Raw genomic sequence first — 21022 nt, forward strand, 5'->3', positions numbered from 1 at the left:
TCCTCTTGCCGTTCAACAAGGAGCTCCTACTAGTGATTGGTCCTCTCCAGATCAAGAGGAGACCTCCAGGTAGCGCGAGGCGCGCTCCAGGCACAAAGTGCCTCCCAGACAGGAGGAAACAGTCAGACACGAAGCACTAGCCAGGAGCAAGGAGCCTTCCAGGAGCCAGGAGTCAGCCAGGCGTAAAGCTCCAGCTAGGAGCGAAGAACTAGCCAGGTGCGAGGCACCTACCAGGAGCGAAGAGCCAAACAGGAGTGAGGCTCCAACCAGGAGCGAGGAACCAGCCAAACGACATGTGACTCCTGCCAGGAGTGAGGAGTCAACTAGATGCGTGGCGCCAGCCAGGAGTGAGGAGTCAAACAGGCGCGCGGCGCCAGCCAGGCGTGTGCCGCCAGCCAGGAGTGAGGAGTCAGCCAGGAGGCAGGAGTCGACTAGGCTTGTAAGCGGGAAAGTTTCTGATAGCTCTTCCTCAGACAGAAGCCCTTCCCCTTCAGATCGAAGGAGGTTTTGGAAAGACTCATCCTCCAAACGGGAACGTTCTCCCTCTTCCGATCTCGTACTAGAAGAGGTGTCGGAAGACGAGTCTCCTGCGAATGAAGGCCTGTCTAACTACAAGACGTTAACCACCTCGTTCGCTTTTCTCTAGTACTAGGACCGTAAAGTCCTCTGCCTTTCTCAAAATGAGACCGGCTATTTCTATGAAAAAGGCCCTCCAGTCTCTTGATTCATGGATAAGCACGAAGAAAGAGTTGGGCAAAACAGTGTTCTGCATGCCTCCTTCCAATTTTCTAGGAAGGAGAGGCATTTGGTACGGGACGGGAGAAAACATGGGTCTTTCTCTCCCTGCATCAGCAGAGTCAGACTTCTCGAGTCTGGTTGAATCTTCCAGACGTCGGCTAGATCAACATGGAGCATTTCGGAATTGAACCACCTCCTTAAGGGAGACTTCTTCCTCGTCCTGGAGGTTTTCAATTTCCTAGATTGGTCTCTGGGAGTGCTTGCTAAGAAGACTCAGGACACGGACTTTCTTAACAACCCAGAAGTTCTGCATAGCGTCCTGGCATGTATGGACAAAGCAGTTCAAGACGGCTCGGGAGAGGTTTCCTCCCTTTTTGGAGCATGTTTGCTAAAGAAGAGATCAGTGTTTGGATCCTTCTTGTCTTAGGCTGTTTCTCCGAGTCAGAGAACCGCATTATTGTTCGCTCCTTTGTCAGATCATCTGTTCCCTTCTCAGTTAGTGAAGGATATATCACGCTCACTGACTGAGAAGGCGACACAAGACCTCCTTATGCAGACAACCAAAAAGAACCGCCCTATGGTGTCAGCTCCTAAGAAGGACTCTCGTCCTCCTCAGCAGCCCTTTCATCGAGGCGCGACGGCTCGTCCCCCATCCAGAAAGAAAAGCTCAGACAAAAGAGGAAGGTCATCCTTCTGGCCCTTCAAAAAGGGAAAATGACTCTCAGATCCTCCGAACACCAGTAGGCGCCAGACTCCTGGTCGATGTCGGTTCTAAGGAAGGGATACATCATCCCTTTCAAGGACAGTCCTCCCCTAACTTCTACTCCTCGGGAACTGTCCGCGAGATACAGAGACCCTGTATTGAAAGATACGCTCCTTCGAATGGTGGATCAGATGTGGGAAAAGGAGGCCATCGAACTGGTGCAGGATCCACACTCCCTGGGATTTCACAATCGCCTTTTTCTAGTCCCGAAGGCTTTGGGGGGGTGGAGACCGGTACTGGACGTAAGCGAGCTGAACCGATTCATGGAAAAGAAGAAGTTCCTCATGGAAACGTCCGCCTCGGTTATGTCAGCCCTACGTCCAGGAGATTGGATGGTCTCACTGGACTTACAAGACGTGTATTTCCACGTCCCCATTCATCACTCGTCGAAGAAATTTCTTCGATTCATGATAAAGGACAAGATTTTTCAATTCAGGGCTCTGTGTTTCGGCCTGTCTACAGCTCCTCAGGTTTTCACGAGCCTGATGAAGAATGTAGCGAAATGGCTTCATCTAAAGGGAATCAACATCTCCCTTTACTTAGACGACTGGCTAATCAGGGCCAAGTCAGAGAGCCAGTGTTTGGAGGACCTTACGTTAACACTAGATCTGATACGGTCTCTGGGATTACTCGTAAACCTCGAGAAATCACAATTGATCCCCAGCCAGAACCTGGTTTATCTGGGGATTCAGATGGATTCTCGGGGTTTTCGGGTGTTTCCTTCGCAAGAGAGACTCACTCGAGGCTTGTCAAAGATCTCGAGCTTCTTAGAGAAAGAGCACAGTTCAGCGAGGGAATGGTTGAACCTGTTAGGGACCCTTTCCTCACTGGAGCAGTTCTTTCCTCTGGGGAGGCTTCACATTCGCCCCCTTCAGTTCTTCCTGAAGAAGGTCTGGAATTGGAAGACGGGGCAACTTTCAGACTCTTTCCCGATCCCCCTGGAGGTGAAGAATCACTTAAAGTGGTGGTTCACCCCTCTCAAAAAGAACGAAGGCGTATCCCTTGCCCTACTGAACCCCAACCAAGTGTTATTTTCCGACGCTTCGGAGTCGGGATGGGGATCAATGCCAGGAGCAAGGGAGGTGTCGGGCACCTGGACAAAGGAACAGGTGTCATGGCATATCAATTGCAAAGAGCTAGTAGCCATACACCTAGCCTTAAGGTTCTTCGAGGCGGAAGTCAGAGGCGGGGTGGTTCAGGTAAACTCGGACAACACCACGGCTCTGGCTTACATCCGCAAGCAAGGAGGGACTCATTCGTTCTCCCTCTTTGAACTAACGAGGGATCTGTTGATCTGGACAGAGGAAAGAGGCATAACTCTCCTCACGAGATTTATTCAAGGAGAGAGAAATGTGAGAGCAGACAGACTAAGCAGGAGGAATCAGGTCCTTCCCACAGAGTGGACTCTCCACGCAGAAGTGTGTCAAAGTCTTTGGTCCCTGTGGGGGAGACCTCACATAGACCTATTCGCCACGTTCCTCTCCAAGAGGATAGAGATCTTTTACTCTTTAGTAGAGGATCCAAGAGCTTTTGCAATCGATGCCCTTCTCCTAGATTGGTCGGGCCTGGATGCCTACGCCTTTCCCCCATTCAAGATTCTGGGGGAAGTGCTCAGGAAGTTCGGGGCCTCAAAGGGGACGAGGTTGACCCTCATAGCCCTATTTTGGCCAGCTCAAGATTGGTTCACAGAGGTACTGGAGTGGACGGTGGACTTCCCCAGATCTCTTCCAAACAGAACAGATCTGCTCAGACAACCCCACTTCGAGAGGTATCATCAAAACCTCCCCGGTCTCGCTCTGACTGCCTTTCGACTATCGAAAGACTCGTCAGAGCGAGGGGCTTTTCTCGCAAGGCTGCAAGCGCTATTGCTAGAACCCACAGATCTTCAACTATGCGAGTATATCAATCGAAGTGGGAAGTCTTTAGGAGATGGTGCAGGTCGAAGAAGCTGTCCTCCTCCAATACCTCTGTAACCATCATTGCCAATTTCCTCCTTTTTCTTAGGGAGGAATCGCACCTTTCCGTGTCAACCATCAAGGGATACAGGAGTATGCTGTCAGCAGTATTCCGGAATAGAGGTCTGGAAATAGCCGATAATAAGGATCTCCACGATCTGATGCGGTCTTTCGAGACTTCAAAATTTAGAACTCCGAGAACACCTAGCTGGAATCTGGACGTGGTCCTGAAATTCCTCTCCTCTGATAAGTTCGAGCCTCCACACCTTGCCTCCTTTCGGGACATCACTAGGAAGTGTTTATTCCTATTGTCCCTCGCTACAGCCAAAAGGACGAGCGAATTGCACGCTCTGGATTCTAAGGTCGGCTTTAAAGGAGATGCTGCTATCTGTTCGTTCCAGACATTGTTTCTGGCGAAAAATGAAAACCCTTCAAAGCCTTGGCCCAGGAGCTTTGAAGTAAAGGGCCTATCTAACCTGGTAGGTAGAGAGATAGAAAGGTCTCTTTGCCCGGATAGGGCTCTTAAATTTTACCTCAATAAAAAGAAGCAGATGGGAGGTTGTCAACAGGGTCTTTGGTGTGCTGTGAAGAACCCCAAAAGACCCATGTCTAAAAATGCCTTAGCCTTCTTTGTAAGAAGTGTGATTATGGAAGCGCACAAGAATTGTCCGGATGAATCCTTCAAACTTCTAAGAGTTAAAGCTCATGAAGTGAGAGCAGTGGCTACGTCACTAGCTTTTCAAAAGAATATGTCACTGAAGAATATCCTCGAAGCAACATATTGGAGATGCAATTCAGTTTTTGCATCTCATTACCTGAAGGATGTAAGGGTGACTTATGAGAAATGCTTCTCTCTCGGTCTGTTTGTGTCAGCGGATACGGTGCTGGGACTTGGAGCAAAGACTCATCCTTAAAATTTTTATGTATGTGTACGTAAACCCTCTTGTCAGATATGTTCTTGGTTTTCCTACTAGCAGGGGTGGTTCCTAGTCCTGCCACCCAGGGCAGGGCGGTAGATCACCTGACCTACCTGTAGCGTGTGCAGCGAAATTAGAATTTCTGTCGGGGACGACGGAATTTATAGCTAAGTATATATCTGCCAGGTAAGTATGTATAAAACTTTATTGTATCATAACAATATCATTTTTCGACCATTTCTGTCTAGTTAAAGTTGACCGAAGGTCGAATTTGTTCTATTTATTGTTATTTATATGAAAATATTTCAAAACTGATAAAGGCTACAACCATGGGTTGTTTTTTTGTTGTATTCTACATGAAATTGCACACATTTTCATATATAAAACTTTATGTAACGGCTATTATAAAATGGTGCAAATATTACAATAATCGGACGAAAAAATTTCAGATTTTTTCGGAAGAGTTACCGCATGGATGTAAGGAAATTTTTTTTTCAAAAATTCACCATAAATTGAAATATTGTGCTAGAGACTTTCATTTTGTTGCAAAATAAAGGTAAATGATTGAATATTACTAGAATGTAATAGGTTTAGCTTAGAATTGCGTTTTTTGACCATTTTGGTCGAGTCAAAGTTGACCAAAGGTTGAAATTTTGGCACTTATCATTATTTATATGAAAATATTTCAAAACTGATAAAAGCTACAACCATCGGTTGTTCTTTGTTGTATTCTACATGAAATTTCGCACATTTTCACATGTAAAACTTTATGTAACGGCTAATATAAAACTGTGCAAATATTACGACAATCTGACGTTTTTCGGAAGAGTTACCGCGCAGACGTAAGGAAAGTTTTTTTTTTTTTAATTCACCATAAATCGAAATATTGTGCTTGAGACTTCCAATTTGTTGCAAAATGAAGGTAAATGATTGAATATTACTAGAATATAAGAGTTTTAGCTTACAATTACGTTTTTTGACCATTTCGGTCGAGTAAAATTGACCGAAGTTTGATATTTTGGCACTTGTCGTTATTTACGTAAAAATATTTCAAAACTGATAAAAGCTACAAGCTTGAGTTGTTTTATGTTGTTTTCTACATGAAATTGCGCACATTTTCATTTATAAAACTTTATGTAATGGCTAATATAAAACTGTGCAAACATTACGACAATCGGACGAAAAAATTTCTGATTTTTTCGGCAGTTACCGAGCAGACATAGGAAAAGTTTTTTTTTTTTTAAATTCACCATAAATCAAAATATTGTGCTAGAGACTTCCAATTTTTTTGTAAAGTGAAGGTAAATGATTGAGCTCCCAGCATCCCTCAAGGCATGTGATTCAAAAGTTTTCGCCTAGTAGGCCTATAACTATTTTTCCGCAAATAGAAAAAAAAATCTATTTTGCGTCAACGTACCATATGCCAGTTAGGCACCCGACAGACAATTTTCGTCGACGTTTAATACATCTAATAGGCGTTTAATACGTCCAATAGGTATTAAGGGTTAATGGACATTCTCAGGCCAGAGGAAGAGGAGAGGCTTTAATGTCCTGTGAGGGTACTTAGATATCTATCCCCATAGGACAGAAAATAAGAGGACCCTCAAGCAATATTTGATGCTCAGTAAGGAACCCTTCATATTCTCTCTTTAAGAATACTCTCTCGTTTTTCCTGAGAAGTTTTATTATGGATACTCATTCTCAGATTCAGGAGGAAGCTCTTCCACTTATTAAAGTAAAAGCTCATAAGGTTCAAGCTGTCGCCACATCTCTTGCTTTCCATCATAACATGTTGTCATCGATTCTAAAGTCTATGTTTTGGAGGTCCAAGTCAGTTTTCACTTCTCACTTCTTGAAGGATGTAGAAGCTGTTTTCAAAAACTGTAGTATGTTATGGCCTTTATCCATGGCTGGCATGGTGTTGGGAAAAGAAGCATTGGGGACTTTCTGTCCCTCTACCGTCTCCTCGCCGTGTTGTAAGGTTTTTTTGAGTCTATGGCCATGGGAAGCCTGGGGGTACAATGTACCCTGAATACCCTCCAGTTTTATTTTGATGGTTAGAGTTGTTTTTTTAGTATTATTGTAAGGTGACACGGTTGTGTTATTTTGGTCTTTGCCCAGGGCAAGGGCAATATTGGTTTTCTTTGTCAACCATGTCTGCTAAGTTCCCAATTAAGTAGGGATGGTTCCTGTCCAGTACTTCCACTCCTTCTACAGGTTAAGAGAGCACTGACCAGTGGCAGTAATTACCTGCTGCGGCTCTCTAACCAGGTAAGGTACAGCAAGCACTGACACTGACTGTTTCAAAGTCATGATCTGTTCATTAATGTTCTTAAGTAGTTTATGTTTGTGATTCCCACCTTCCTTGTAATGTGGAATCAACTATGTAGATTGACTTCGTGTGCAGATCACATCTGAGAGAGGTAATAAGTATGATATTTTTATGATAAAATAGTTTTACATACACAGTAATACCTCAATCTTATGCAATTCGAGTTGTGCGAATTCACAGTAGCGTGAACTTTTCATTGGAACCTAACAAATTATCATGCGCGAGTATTTCACAGACACAAACACAACATTTTTGAATCCTGGAGAAACCCTGCAAAGGTGTTTGTTCAATTTTTATTATGTAATTAGTAAGTTTTCAAGCTTTTATGTGTAAATTGAATGATACTAAATAGTAAAGATAATAATTTCTCTCTCTCTCTCTCTCTCTCTCTCTCATGAGATGAGAGAATTTTTATGGTACATTTAGTATGTATGTACTATGTTTATTAATTTCTCAAATATTAATAATAATAGTAATTAAGATAATAAAACTGTAATTACAAAATTCATGATAGTATTTTAAAGAAATAGGGAAAAAGAAGAGAGAACTACTGTATATACTTGCATATCATGCAACTTTTGAAGACTAATTTTAGAGCTAATTTTAATGGGGTTGCATCATGCATGAGATATAAAATCAGTGTATGTAATATTCACATACTAGTATTGTATGATAAAATAAAAACATACTAAATATGCATCTTTTCCACCGATTTTTCAAAAAGTTATGCTTTACTTCACTGCATCCAATAATATTATATGTATTTTCATATTATTGCATTATAAAATACAATCATAGCAATCAATGTTTTGGTTTGGAAATCAGCTGAGGACGATTGCAAGGTAAGTTTATTTTACTGTATTTAATTCAAATTAGAGCAATTTTCGTGCTTCTAGTTAGCGTAAATGAATCTCAAGATACTCTATTGATATAGGACAAGGTTATTTTACGTTATCCAAAGTGTTTTCAAGTCAAAATATCACTTGAATATGTATAGTTGTGAATTAAATTGTTTTTTTTTTTTTTTTTCATCAGCAGATGGCACTGAGGGGATGTTTATTGTGTAAAAAAAAAATCAGCAGATTGCGTTTGATATTTTCACTTGATTACCAAATATAGTTTTGATTAAAAAACATTTCTCTCAAATTTTTTTACCGCTGAGTTTTAGGGTATGGAGCTATGACGAAGTTTCCATGTTGCCGATGCACGATAATAGTAATTTGCAAATGAAAATTCTTTCCTAAGCTTCAGCTAAAACTAGTAGCTTAAAATTAGCAGTATATGCTCTTACAGATCTTTTCTCCAAAGCAAAGGAGGATATAGTTATGTAAAAATATATTTGTCCTTTTCTACTTAACGTCATTTTTAACATAACTACGGTAATTTTTTACTGTCGTACGGTGGTTGAAATGCAAGTAAACTGCTATTGTTATCAGATATGGTTATTCATAGCAAATCAGCTGTTTCTGGCTGTATGCATTTACACAACTAGTATAACATTACTAACAATACTTTTAGCATTCTCTTTTACTTATTTTGACTTAACTTGAAGATTGGATAGATAAAGAGATGGAGGAAAAGGTGTTAGCCTATACGGTATGTTGTATGTGTGTAGTACGCACTCCTGTATTTTTAACAACCATTTATTTTTTTTATTTTTATGAAATTACAGTAACTTTAATGTCATTTAAACAGTTAGCTTAATGTTTAGGGAGCATGTTAGGGTCATATTAGTGTTCAAACTGTAGAAGTAAACATGTATTAGCATTTTTAGAAACCGTGCCAAACTTACGCAAAAATTCCCTTTGTGCGACGGGGTCCAGAACTTAACCTTGCATAAGTTCGGGGTATTACTGTACTTACCAAGCAATGACATAGCTGAAAGTTTCCTGCCACGGCAGCCCAAAATTCAAATTCGCGGTGGCACTACCATTGCTAGTGCAGGTGAACAGGACCCGCTCACTTTCGGGATCGCCAGGTACAGCTTAGCAGGGAGCAATCAAAAGAAAATAATTTTTACATAAGTGACATGTAAAAATGATATTTTTATGATAAAATAATCTCTTACATAAGGCGAGAAGGGAGTATCTATTGGTACAGTCATGTTTTGTACCTTTCGGGAATAAGTACAGGTTCTGGTAGATGGACAGTTGCAACCTTCTAGCATGCTTGGAGAGACTAGGGACCAGTACCTTACGTGGTGGAGATGGTGAAGGGGCGTTATGATTCTTTTGTTGGTTGTCTTCCACTGATTTAATCTTTTGCCTGTAGTTGTTCCTTTGTCATCTTCAGCAGGTTTCTCTCGCTCTCTTTAGTAGGAGGTTGTATTAGAGAGAATGAATGCACCAGGCAGTAATTCACTGTGATTTTACCTCTGTCCTTCCTAGTTCCATAAGTAATTGGAAATAGGTAGTCATTCTTTGACATTTTGAGAGAATAACAGGAAGTGTCTGTCCCCATACTTTTGATTTTCTAGCATGGTTTTAGTGCATTTCTAAGATTAGTCAGACTTGTGGTAGACAAGCAGAAACTTATTCCTCTTACTAGTACATTGTAAGTCATGCAAGTTCCTTCAAGATGTATATGTGCACTTTGTTTAGATTAGTATACAGAACCTCTGTAAGTATTGTAAGGGATTTTGTTGCCCATAGGTGGATGGTGTCAATTTTTAGGAGCAAGAATCTTTTCTACTGAATGAGCAGTTCAGGTTGGCTAACGCTGTCAACAGTATTCTAAAGAGTGAGACCTGTTGCTTCACCTGACCCAGTTTTTAAGCATTACAACTTTTAATAATCTAAATTCTCATTCTTATCTAGTGATATGGGGATGATACTTAATTGTGCAGGCTTGTCTGTCAAACATGACGAGGCACTTGCTTCTTAAAGAATTTTAGGCCTGAAGGAAGCTTTCTATATGGTAAGGGCTTATTAGGAACATGGCCTCACTGGTGATTTTATCAGATAATCAGGCTCAATTAGTGTACAGTCTTGGCGAAAGAAATTATGACTTACAACTAACTTTCTTTAAATTTGTAAGTAATCCAGAACCATTATTGGCGCCAGGATCTGTAGAAGGGATTCTGTAACCAAAATTTGGCCATTTTGCTCTTAAGCCTTATGTCCAGGTTTGGTTTTACGTTTGTCGTCCAACACAAAATAGAGTTTTAACTAACGTCATTACACTTTCATATAACATAGATTGGTCAGCACTTCATTTGGTAAAACTTTCTAGATGTCAGGGCAGTGGAAAGACCATCAGAGATGCATAGCAGTTTTATCCCTGGTCAGAAACAGTCTTTGTGGGAAGTTTGCTGATTTGAGGGAAATGAACAACACAATATTGGTTTGATCATTCATTCTATGAAAGTACAGTATTTTGGCAAGTGAGGATTCAGAAAGAACAAACTACGTACAAGTGGCCTTTACGTCAATAAGTAAGCAGTTGCTGTGGGAGCTCCTCACGTAGCCTTACTAGCATGTAGATAAACAGGAACATCCAGTGATTACTGTTCCATTGATGGCCCTCAGGCTTGAGCAGTGGATGCGTTTCCTTAATGTGGTCTGATTCAGACTCCAGTGCGTGCCCCTTGTATCTCTTAAGTAGTATTGAGTGATTTCAAGTTCAAGAATTGCTTAGTGTCTTTTATAGACCCTTTGTAGCCTAAGAGCAAATGATTTTCAGAACTTCTAGTGCTCTCGGCAGATGTTTTTCTTATTCTGCTGTTAAGAGGAAATCAATTTAACTATAACTATACAATTCCTTGTTTTTCCACTAACTTATGCATCTCCTTAACCACATGGATTCGAGAATGTCCCCGCCCAATAAGGGGATTTTCAAGTTATCATAGGATCTATTGTTATTCAAGTGGAAAATAACTGTATATTGCTGAAGGTGCCATTCTAGAGGAATTTTCTAGGCTACGTTTTACAGAGAACTGTAAGAATTCCAATTTAACTTCCTTAGTGGAGAAGAGGAAGAAGCATTTCTCTGTCCTGTTGGGGCAATTAAACTTAATCAGATAGGTTAAGCCAGGAAGAGGTAGTTATCCTTTTAGAAACCTGGAACATCTTTGTCAAAGGTTAACCCTGGAAGAGGCAAAGTTAACCTTTTGTTTTGTGGTTTTAGGAAACTTAGATATCATTGTCAAAGGTTAAGCCTGGAAGAGGCAAAATTAATCTTTTGTTTTGCAGTTTTAGAAAATCTAGCTGTTTTTGTCAATAGCTAAGGCTGGAGGAGGCAAATTTAACTTTTTGTGTGTGTGTGTGTGTGTGTGTGTGGTTTTAGAAAACCTCGAATGTACTTAAAGCTAGAATATTTTTATTGAAGGTTAAGCCTGGAAGAGGCAAAGTTAACTTATTCTTTTGTGTTTTTGGAAACTTAGAACGTCTTTGTCATAGAACACAAGGTCCTCTGTGACGTATTTGATTAGGCTAGTGTATGAGAACTATCTCCATATCTTCTTCCTTTGTTGAAGGTAAGCATTCATAATGTGAGCAGCAGTTGTAGTTTCATTTAGTGTTACATCAATTTGTTACTTCATGATAGGCTTGATGTGGCGCAGTAAAAGTGCAATTTGGTTTTTACCCGCTCACTACCTTAAGTATGCAGAATCGTGTTTTAAAACATTAAAGCCCTCAATCCTCTACTAATAGTGGGTAGTCTTTTCCTGAACCGAAGAAAGAGCAGTCCTGTTGGCTCTTTTGCTTAAATCCTGGTTTTTAATATTTTGAAGAGCGTGAAGGTATAAATTTTGTATAGGAGCCTACTTTTATATGACAAAAAGGTATTTATTTTAAATGACTGTTGTTTTATAGGGCCTTTGGGTGAAGGCACAGGTGTCCCTTCATACCAGTTCTGCTTCATTCTAACTGAATCGAAGTGCTTATCTCCACAAGGCAGCTCTTTGCTGCATATCTATGAGAGCCTTCCTTCCTGAATGGAATCCAACTTCTGGTAGTAGTAAAATCCCAAAAGGATTCTGAATCAGGTAAGAATGTTTTGGGTTTCATGCAAGAAACCTTTAGCTCAATTGGCTGAGCGGATTTTTGTCTCGCTGCATTACCCACCATCCTGTTCTTAATGTGGGAATCAGCTAACTTTAACAGTAGGTAAGATTAATCTTAAATAGCATAAATTTTCATGATAAAATTTATTAATTGGATACTTACGTACTGTTAAAGTAGTCTCCACCCAGCTGTCTAAGGAGAATTCTGACATGAGCTAAAACATTCAAAACACACCTGTTGGAGAACAGGTGAACTAGACTGTCATCCGGGCAGGCATTTGATTTTTTTGTTTGAATGACGGCTTGCCTAATTAGGGTGGAGATATGGCTAACTTTAACAGTAGCTAAGTATTCAAGTAAATTTTATCATGGAAAATTATATTTATGTATAAAAATGTCATTTTTCCTAGGTGTAAAAACTAGAGCCTTACATATTCTTTAAACTGACCTTCCCTGCTTGGTCCCTGGAGCCGGAGGGAAAGTCGCTGGTGTCAGTAGGTGCATGAGATAACCCCCCACCCACTCGTTTGTGCTGAAGGATATTCCTATATAAAAGGCTCTGATTTAAATACCTAGGGAAAATGGAAATTTAAATTGATTTTATTTGGGCTGCCGAAAGATTTAGGTTTTCGTGCCTTAGTATGGCAGTAAATGGCTTTATAATACATCTTGTGTTTTCTTCCAGTGCATTACTATTGCGTTTGGGTGACTTTTCATAGTGAATGTGATGTTGTTTCTAAGACTCAGGCTTTTGAAGTTTTGTACTTTATTTTTAAAATAATTGCAGATCATTTGTATGATTCTTATATTTTAACTAGTGGGTCACTTATTGATTGGGTCAGTTCTCAAGGTTAAGTACTTTATATGGATAAGTAGACTTTTGCTTGTAGTTAGGGTAAGGCATCAAGCATGAACATTACTGGTAAGTGTCCATGTCTCATTCGTTCTGCCTGTCCTGTGGCTTGAAGTTCATCTTTCCCTCCCTTCACTCAAGGGACCTCAAGAAGAAGGTTGCTGTCTTTTGCCCCATGTACCTCAGTTGCACACCTCAGGGCTTTTATGTGATAAATAATTGTGATAACTGAAAGTTTTAGGAGGATAGATTTATTGATAATAAATACAGTTAGTTTTGTGCTTCCATGTATATCATTTGGTAAAAAAAGCCATAAAGGTTATTTCAGAATTGTTGTGATCATTTAGGACACATGCAGAACTGGAGTCAGGGTATGGACAGTGTGTGTGGAACTTGAATCAGGGTATGTTCTTTAATTTTAATAACAACAACCAGTGATGTGTTTTGAATTTTATTTCTTATTGCTCTGTTATTCTAAGTTTATCATTTTCACTTTCAACATGATATGGCTTAAAAGCAAAGTGTACCATATTAAAATACTATGATATTGTAGGTGTGATCTAAAATAATTAAATATTTTTCCTTATTTCAGTGTCACTGCTGAGGTACTTTCGCTCAGAGCCAAGGAAGTCCGGAAAATCTAGCGATAAAGTTTCAGAACAGTTGAAGACAGAAGAAAATAGTCCTACTGATGGTAAGTGCTTGCTCTTTAAAGTATAGATATTGGTATAAGCTTAAAGAATCTTGTTGACATTGAACTTACAGTATTTTCCTCATGCTTCATAGTAGTGTAAAAAAATAACTTTATCTAGATTGAATGATTAGAGTATAAATTGCAATATATGAAAAAACTTTAATTTTTCCCCCCCAAAAAATAATTGTCAAAATAACTGTTTGCAATAAAGATAATCCATACAGATAAATTATGGATTCTGCACTGCAAAGGTTGTCATTATACCAAGAAAAACATAAAATAATGAATGACAAAGTAGTGTCATGTCTTCTGTAAAATAAATGTCACTCAGTCAAATGTTTCTCTCTCTCTCTCTCTCTCTCTCTCTCTCTCTCTCTCTCTCTCTCTCTCTCTCTCTCTCTCTCTCTCTCTCTCTCTCTCTCTCAGATTTCAAAGTTCCACACGAGAAACTAATGACAAAAGTTAGAGCTTTAGGAATTGTAGGAGAAATAGCGGACTGGATCGAAGACTGGCTAACTTATAGAAAACAGAGAGTCGTAATAAATGGTGAAGAATCAGAATAGACAGATGTAACAAGCAAAGTTCCTCAGGGTTCTGCCCTTGGCCCTCTCTTGTTTTATATTTACATTAATAACATTTATGTAGGCTGAACTAGCAGGATAGCCAAATTTGCAGATGACACCAAACTAGGTGTAAATGCAGTAGACCCAGATGCAGTGGAAAGTTTAAGAAATGATCTAATGAAAATAGGAAGTGGAAAAAAATGGCAAATACCTTTTAACGTGGATAAGTGTAAAGTGTTACTAATAGGAACAAACAACCCTCATACCAGCTACATGCTGCTTGGGAATGACATAAATAGTGTAGAACAAGAGGAGGACCTTGGAGTCATTATTACCAAGGACTTAAAATCCACAAAACAGTGCATAAAAGCTGAAAAGAAGGCACAGAAACTAGTGGGATACATAAAGAGGCAGTTCAAATACAGGAACAAGGAAATGGTGCTGCTACACATCAATAGTTAGACCTCATTTTGAATATACAATACAGTTTTGGTCACCAACACTAAGAAAAGACATAGATAAATAAGAAGGGGTACAAGCAAGAGCCACTAAGTTAATTCCATCCATCGGGCAAATAAGGTACCGAAGGCGACCAGAGAGCCTGAACATGTATGGCTTAGAAACACAGCGGTTTCGAGGACAACTAATAGAAACATTTAAAATACTGAAAGGCTTAACAAAAGTAGATAGTAACCTATTTATGTTAAACAAAAACTAGACAAAAAATAATGGGTGGAAACTAGAACTGAAGAGATACAACACATCCCACTGTTGGAACTTCTTTACATTCAAGATATGTGACACATGGAATAAACTCACCAGAATCTGTAAACAGCAAAGTGTGGAAGAGTTTAAAAGAAAGTTAGACAAAATCAGTAGAACACTGAAAGAACAGTAAAACCTGCTCCTAGAGATAAGTTAGCAGTCAATGTCTCCTCGTATGGACTGGCAAGTCTTTGAGACATCCTAATCCTTGAAACTCTCTCTCTCTCTCTCTCTCAGAAAAAAATACAGAAATAGAGATTGTACATCTAAAACCACACAAAAAACATGTAACATATGTATGCATAAAAAATATAAACAGTAGACCCCCCTGTATTTATGGGAGATGGGTACCAAACCCCCTCCCTAGAGAAAAGGTGAAATCCGTGAATACTTGAAACCACTATGAAAATGCCTGTTTTGATAGTTAGAACACAAAAAACCCTCTAAAAATGCTTATACCTAAGTAAATATTTTAATAGTTTTGTCACAAGAAGTCCATTTAAATATGAAAAGGATATAAAAATACAGTATAATTTGCAAATATTTTCCAGTGAAAAATACCGCGAATAGGCAAATTTTCCGTGAACAGTGGGTATACAGTGGACCCCCCGTATTCGCATTCTCCGGATTCCCGTTTTCTGTGGACTCGCGCGTTCGCGGATTTCTCTCGGGAACAGTTCCCCTCATTCGCGGATTTCTCTCGGGAACATTTCCCCTCATTCGCGAAAAATTCACCTATTCGCAGTATTTTCCTATGAAAAATATCCAGAAATTCCTTTTTTTTTTCTTTCTTTTTTTTTCTCATAAAATACACTTTTTGTGATAAAATTTAAAAAATCAAGTATAATAATTTGTTGTGGGTTTTTCTTGAATTTTAAGTAAATTTTTTCAGCGCTTTTACAGAGGTTCCAACTATTCGTGGATTCTAACTATGTGTGTGTGTGTGGTGGGGGGGGGGGGGGGGGGGGGGGGAATCTGGTACACATCACCCGTCAATACGCAGTTCCTACTGTCTACTGTCCGTAGAAAAATCAGCGAATAAGAGAGTCCGCAAATCTTGAGTCTGTGAATCCGGGGGTTTACTGTATGTACATAAATTCTCTCTCTCTCTCTCTCTCTCAGAAAAAATATATTCTAATTATAGTACGAAAATCTAAAACTACAAAACAATAACACTCATGTTACATATGCATAAAAAAATTCTCTCTCTCTCTCTCTCTCTCTCTCTCTCTCTCTCTCTCTCTCTCTCTCTCTCTCTCTCTCTCTCTCTCTCGCTATTGCAGTGTAGATATAGAAAAGGCATATGATACCACTTGGTGATATGAAGTTCTGAAACAGTCTCGTAGAATGGGATAATAAAGGAACATGATGAAGTCTTTAAATTCTTTTTTTATCTAATAGGTTGTAAAAAGTATGTGTAGGAACCACTCTGTTAAGAAGAAGGGGTCCCACAGGGCAGTATCTTAAGTGTCACATGTTTTGCCTTAGCAATACAGCGGACCCCCCGTATTCGCGTTCTCCGGATTCGCGGACTCACACATTCACGGATTTCTCGGGAATATTTCCCCGCAGTATTCGTGGAAAGTTCGTATATTTGCGGTATTTTCTATGAGAAATCCACAAATTCCTGGCTTTTTTTGGCCATTTCATCATAAAATGTACTTTTTGTGATAAAACTATTAAAAAAACCATGTATAAAAATTTTTATTAGGGTTTTTTGAGTTTTACCTAATAAAACATTCTGTTTTCAGCTTTTTTATAGAGGTTCCAACTATTCACAGGTTCTAACTATTCACGGGGGTCTGGTACACATCCCCCGCTAATATGGGGGAGACCACTGTAAATGGAATTTTTGATCTTTTACCTTGCTTAAAAGGGTTATTGTTTGTTGATGATCTAGTTATTTATATTAAGTCATATGATGCCCTTTCTGCATGTAGGGACTTACAAAAGCAATCGATGCAATAAATATGCAGGTGGACATCTAAAAATGTTTTTAAATTTTCATCCGCTAAAACTGTGGCAATGCAGACATGAGGAAGCAGTGCCAAACCTGCTTTTAAATGGGGAGATTTTATTGTATAAAGACAAATAAGTTTCTAGATCTAATTTTTCATAAAAAGTTGACTTGGTCTAACTATATTGATTATCTTAAACAAAAAGCAAGAAAGTCATTAGACATTTTAAATGTCATTTCCAGTTTTGAATGGGGAGCAGACAAGAAATCACTGCTCCGTTTATATAATGCATTGTCTTTCAAGGCTGGACTATAGCTGCCAAATATATTCCTCAGCAAGTTAGACAAGGCTTCGTGAATTGGATGTCGTACATAACATGGGCCTAAGAAACTGCTCTGGGGCATTTCAGACTTATCTCAAGGAGAGTATTCTTGTTGCTACTCATCACCTACCCCTAGATCTTTGCAGGAAGGAATTTGGACTTAATATGCATTAAAGGTCAAAAGCTCACCCAATAATCCATTGAATAAATTGCTAAATCAGGTGCTGTCTATCAAATACAAAGCTAACTCTAAACCATTTCAAGTACACCTTCTAGAACAGCTGGATAAGAATAACACCCTTACAAAAAAATCTGGGCATTTCAGTATCCAGAACACCCACCATGGCTTGTACCTACTATAGAATGATGCTCTACAGACATATGTAAAAAGAACTCTTCCCCCAGAGGAAGTAAAATCCAATTTTTAGAGAATATTGCCAGTATGCAAAAGATTATAAGATATTTACTGATGGATCAAAATCCAGAGATGGGGTTGGCTGTGCAGTATAACCAAAGAAAACTCCAGGTCTGTTGCTTGACTCGGCTTCTTCGTTTTCAGCTGAGTTGACTGCTGTAGTCCATGCTTTGAGAGATGTGTTTCCAACTAACACCAGGAAATCTGCTGTCTATGCAGACTCTCAAAGTGTAATGATAGTATTTGTAAATATAATTCATTCCATCCTTTAGTGCAAAAGGCTCAAGAGTGACTGTGCCGTGTTCATCCTTGCCACAAATCTATATGCTTCCGCTGGGTACCTGCTGATGTTGGAATGAAAGGGAACGAACATGCAGATGCAGAAGCTAAATTTGCCAGCTCTAATATTTATGTTAATTTACCTGATGTCCCCCACACTGATTTACATAAAAAGATTAAATCTTATATCTGGTAGAACTGGCAGGCCTGATGGTCATCTCTTGCAAATAACATAAAGTTGTTCATACGCGAACAAACCTTCGGTCTCAACAATAGGATAATTTTTTTGCCCCTAGCTGGATCCAGTTAAACAATCCGAGAAGAAAAAGCAAGTAATCTGTGAGATCTGGCAATGTGTGCATATGTCAGGTGAAAACTGGTCAAAGACTGTGCACCCACGCTATCACGTTAAGTCTTTTACTTAACCTCATGATTTAATGTGTAATGTTGTCCTCTTTTACTTAACCAGGCTGATTTAATGTGTAATGTTGTCCCCTCTTCCTCGGGGGTTAATTTGCTTCTCGCTGGTGAGGAGGCTATATCATCAGTTTGTTATATTTCAGGTTTGGAGTCGTCCAAAATGGCGGCACTCTGGGCATTGCTTGGGCTACAGGGTTCACCCTTTTGGAGGGATTGCTGACGCATTTCATGGATGTTTGTCTCCCCTCTCAGGCCTCCCCAGCTCTTCCTCCTCCCCCTGGCCTTCTCTTTTTTGGTGCTGAGGTCAGCCATTTTGTATCACTGCCAGTGAGGCTTGCCGCTAGCTCGGGTCAGGGGAGGCCGTGACATCTCTCTCAGCGCTGCCGGTGACACCACTTCCAGTTCCATCGGTGATGTCACTCCCAGTTTAATCAGTGTCATCTCTCCCTGCTACGTCAGCATCGTTGGTTGGGGCTGCTGTGCTGCCTTGCTCCTCTGTGTCGTCATCTAACATCATCGCTGCCATCCAAGACGTATCCTCTTCCTTCCGTGTCATCTTTTGCCTTCCCCCCCTCCTGCCAAGAGGATGTGTATGGAATCAGTGCTGTCATCCTCTCCATCACCCCCATCTCTGCCGTGTCGGCGTATCAAGCATTGAAGGGTTAAGGACTTCGCCTTTTCTTTGTCAACGAGTTCTGAGAGTGTTAGTGTTTCATCCCCTGTGCAATCTGCTGTGGCTGTGTCGTCCTCTTCTTCGAGACACGAGTGTATTGCAACCTCACATGTACGTGTGCATATTGGTGATTTTTCTGCTACTTCTGCTCCAGGGCCAATTCGTCATCATAAGGATCTTCAGGTGCCTGTGAAAAGATCGAAAGTTGTGAATGCGCAAGTAGTGCAGCCGTGGTGATCGCCTCCCCCTCCCATTGATGCTGTTCGGGGTTTGACTCCGAGGAATTCTCGTTCTGCGTCAAGAGTTTGAGATGCTTGTCTGTCGCACATTTGTGCGTCTGCTCAGCACGGACATGTATGTGGACAGATACGCGAGGCATCTATTGTGAGAGTTTATAGAAGTGTTCCTAGTGTTGTGGTTGGTTCATCGCAGTAGTTGGCGCGTGGCCCCAGTCTGGACAGGTCTGCTGGCACTTCAGGTTGTTTGGCTGCTGGGTCTATAGTTGGTTTGCACAAGGAAGGTGTGTTGGATAAGCCTGCAGCTTCTCATCATTGGTCTCCATTGCTGGAGCAGGAGGAAGGAGACACCCAAGTGTTTGTCTTCCTTTACTGAGGTTGTTGATCTCATTTGTGGGTTCAACAATATGGAGAGTAGGACTCAGGCTCGATCGTCTTTCACTCCGCCTTGCTTGGGAGCTTTGCTGGGGGCTACGCAAGATCCTAAGTCATCGTTTCAGCTTCCCTTATCTGGGCTTGTCCAGTCAGTCGTGCAAAAGGTGAACACTTCTGTGTCAGGTCCATAGGAAGTACAGTGGACCCCCCGTATTCGCATTCTCTGGATTCGCGAACTCACACATTCGTGGATTTCTCTCTGGAAGATTTCCCTGTATTATTTGCAGAAAATTCGCCTATCCGCAGTATTTTTCTATGAGAAATATCCACAACTTCTTGATTTCTTTATCAATTTCATCATAAAATGCACTTTTTGCAATATAACTCTTAAAAAACCAAGTATAAACCTTTTTACTGGGTTTTTCTTGAGTTTTAACTACCAAAATAGGGGGTTTTAAGCATTTTTATAGGGGTTCCAACTATTCGCAGGTTCTAAATATTCACGGGGGGTCTGGCACGCATCCCCTGCAAATACGGGGGACCACTGTATTTTGCTATGAACTCTGTCTGCTTGTTGCCTCGTCATGTTAACCCAAACATTATACGTCTCAAGCCAGGGTTGACTGTGGAGCAGGTGATGTTGGTGGCGCTGTCCTTGTCTTTGCTGGACGCATCGGCTTTGGAGTCTATGGCAGCCTGCATGTTCCAGACGGTGTCAAGGTTAGACTTGATGTCGACGGCCATTGCCAAGATTGCACATCTGACAGGTCCCCAGAAGGGTTGGTGAGTGCTTCTTCTCTTGCCAGTTTGTTGCAGTCGTGGGGGGGGGGGGGGGGGGGGGGGGGGGGGGGGGGGGGGGGGGGGGGGGGGGGGGGGGGGCGGGGGGGGGGGGGCAAGTCAGTGTTTTCTCATATCATGCACATCTTAGTGTCAATTTGTGGGTTAATCAGATCAGAAGGGACATGGCATTGTCCAGGTTGGCAAGATCGGTTGACCCTGAGTCCTTGTTGGCGCTCAGGAATGGGGTTTTATTAGAATCTCAGTTCCTGTTTCCTTGAAATGAGCTGGAGGACAAGATAGACCGACGGCGAGCTGACACGAAGGACAGGTTTGTGCACCAGGCTGTGTCCAAGTTGGAGTCTCATTCTCGGAGATGTCCCACTCCTCCTCCTCCTCCTCCTGTTCAGCAGCAAGTGCAGAGATTGTCGCCTGGTAAGCCGTGTAGGAGTTCGATTTTTGGCTGGGCCCTCTCATTCGTCTCAGCCTAAGTCAGAGAACCAACATCCCCTTTGGTCCCGCTCTTACAGGTCAAGGAGGGGCTCTAGGGGTAGAAATAACGGGTCGTCGATAGGTTGGGCACCTCTCCCTCTCCTTTGCCACAGGTGGGGGGTTGCCTGGCGGGGCCAGTGGGCCAAGTGGCAGAGTTATGAGGCGGAGAAGTGGGTAGTAGATGTCCTTCGGGTGGGGTATCTACTGCTGTTCGACTTCTCTCCCCCACTCTTGGAAAGACCTCTGCTCAGGCAAGTGTATCCCCCCCAGATTCTCCGAAGTTCTTAGCTCTCTGGAGGAAGTGCAGAAAAGGCTGGACAAAGGTGCAATAGAGGAAGTGGTGTGTCTGTCTCCGAAGTTTTACAGTCACATCTTGGTGCCTAAGGTGACAGGGGATTGGAGACCTGTGATCAACCTATCCACCTTGAATCATTTCGTCAGGAAGACGAGGTTCAAGATGGAGGCCCCGCAATTGGTGTTGCAGCTATAA

The 21022-nt window shown here is 41.1% G+C and overlaps 1 protein-coding gene across 2 annotated transcripts in view; it reads left to right on the forward strand.

Moving 5' to 3' along the window:
• The window catches only part of LOC135224599 (SWI/SNF-related matrix-associated actin-dependent regulator of chromatin subfamily A containing DEAD/H box 1 homolog), a 221348-nt gene that overhangs the window by 14694 nt on the left and 185632 nt on the right, over positions 1-21022 (forward strand). For both annotated transcript variants that reach the window (XM_064263757.1, XM_064263758.1), the window contains exon 2: positions 13156-13257. In XM_064263757.1, coding sequence (XP_064119827.1) covers positions 13156-13257 — 102 coding nt within the window. The remainder of the gene's footprint in view (positions 1-13155; positions 13258-21022) is intronic.

Source organism: Macrobrachium nipponense, chromosome 12, assembly GCF_015104395.2.
Source record: "Macrobrachium nipponense isolate FS-2020 chromosome 12, ASM1510439v2, whole genome shotgun sequence".
Taxonomy (NCBI): domain Eukaryota; kingdom Metazoa; phylum Arthropoda; class Malacostraca; order Decapoda; family Palaemonidae; genus Macrobrachium; species Macrobrachium nipponense.